Source organism: Austrofundulus limnaeus, unplaced genomic scaffold (assembly GCF_001266775.1).
Source record: "Austrofundulus limnaeus strain Quisiro unplaced genomic scaffold, Austrofundulus_limnaeus-1.0 Scaffold718, whole genome shotgun sequence".
In the NCBI taxonomy this organism is placed as follows: domain Eukaryota; kingdom Metazoa; phylum Chordata; class Actinopteri; order Cyprinodontiformes; family Rivulidae; genus Austrofundulus; species Austrofundulus limnaeus.
Genome location: NW_013953120.1, coordinates 201,447 through 203,056, shown reverse-complemented (window position 1 = coordinate 203,056; position 1,610 = coordinate 201,447). Strand labels below are relative to the sequence as shown.

The 1,610-nt window shown below is 39.2% G+C and overlaps 1 protein-coding gene across 11 annotated transcripts in view; it reads right to left on the bottom strand.

The window, feature by feature from the left end:
* LOC106532107 (rap1 GTPase-activating protein 2) overlaps window positions 1-1,610 on the bottom strand; it is a 26,117-nt gene that overhangs the window by 10,493 nt on the left and 14,014 nt on the right. For 8 of the 11 annotated variants that reach the window (XR_001312025.1, XR_001312024.1, XM_014028109.1 and 5 more), the window contains 3 exons: window positions 1,272-1,353; window positions 996-1,031; window positions 671-718 (listed from right to left, as the gene is read on the bottom strand). Coding sequence is in view for 9 of the 11 variants with exons in the window: in XM_014028109.1 (XP_013883563.1) it covers window positions 671-718; window positions 996-1,031; window positions 1,272-1,353 (166 nt within the window). In the remaining 2 variants the exon portion in view is untranslated. Of the gene's footprint in view, window positions 1-526; window positions 719-995; window positions 1,037-1,271; window positions 1,354-1,610 lie in introns of those variants that run through there. The other 3 variants (XM_014028105.1, XM_014028107.1, XM_014028108.1) reach the window with 2 other exon arrangements.

Here is a 1,610-nt window from a genome sequence, read left to right as displayed (position 1 = left end):
TAAATGATAAATGATAAATGATAAATGGGAAATGGGAAATGGGAAATGGGAAATGGGAAATGATAAATGGTAAATGGTAAATGATAAATGATAAATGGTAAATGGTAAATGATAAATGATAAATGGTAAATGATAAATGGTAAATGATAAATGGTAAATGGACTATAGCGCCTTTCTATTCATCCAGGACACTCAAAGCTCTTCACACTTCAGACATTCACACATTCACACACTGATGATGGTAAGCTACATTGTAGCCACAGCTGCCCTGGGGCACACTGACAGAGGCGAAGCTGCCATTCACAGGTGCCATCGGACCCTCTGACCACCATCAGTAGGCAAAGCGGGTAAGGTGTCTTGCCCAAGGACACAACGACTGAGTCGACTGGACGGGAATTGAACCGGTGACCTTCCGGTTCCAGGTCGACTCCCCTAACCACTCTACCACAGTCGCCCCTGTGAGATGTCAGTGCTAACCACTGATCCACCGTGCTGCCCTGATGATGATGATGATGATTAAAAACACCTTCTGAAGCTGAAAGACCTGAGCTGATCCCTCTGATGGACCCATCGTCTCCAGTCGCTCACAAGACTTTTATCTAAACGTGAACTAAAACTGGACGGAGACAGGGACGGACGGACGGATGGATGGACAGATGGACAGAYGTGCCTTCTGTCTTTGAGGGACTGTCTTCATCTCTGCAGCTTCTGGAACCTGCTGCTCCGAGTCAGAAACAAAACAAACAAACAAATAAACCAAAGAAGAAGAAATAAAACTCAAATCTCTTTTTTTTAATAAACTGACTTTTCTTCTCTGCAGCTCAGATGATTTAGTTTGTTTTTCAGACGAGGAACTAAAAAACTAATAAAGTAAAAAACTAATAAAGTAAAAAAACTAAAAAACTAATAAAGTAATAAAGTAATGAACACGCCTCATTCTGCAGAAACATCTTTATCACCAGACTGAAAATGAGAGAAAACAAGCAGATTCTTACCTCCATTTTCTCCATCATGTCAAAGAAATGAGCCGACTGCAGAGAAACAGAAAGTCCTCTGAGACAAAATGATTTATGTCCCCATAAAATGTCCAGCTCAGTGACGTCAACGAGCAGGACACTAAAAGGACATGAAAGATTTGTCCTCTGTTATCAGGAGGACATGTCCTCTGTTGTCCTCCTGATGACAGAGGACATGTCCTCTGTTATCAAGAGGACAACAGAGGACATGTCCTCTGTCATCAGGAGGACATGTCCTCTGCACCAACATGTTACCTTCATGGTGGGCGGAGCTGTTCGGGGTGGAGACGGTGGGCGGTCCACAGGGACATTAGGGAGGTTCAGGAGGTCATGTTTCCTGCAACAGAAATCAATAATAAATCAATAACAAATCAATAATAAATCAATAAATCAATAACAAATCAATAATAAATCAATAACAAATCAATAAATCAATAACAAATCAATAATAAATCAATAACAAATCAATAAATCAATAACAAATCAAAACAAATCAAATCAATAATAAATCAATACCAAATCAATAAATCAATAACAAATCATAACAAATCAAATCAATAATAAATCAATAACAAACTGAAACAATGATAAATC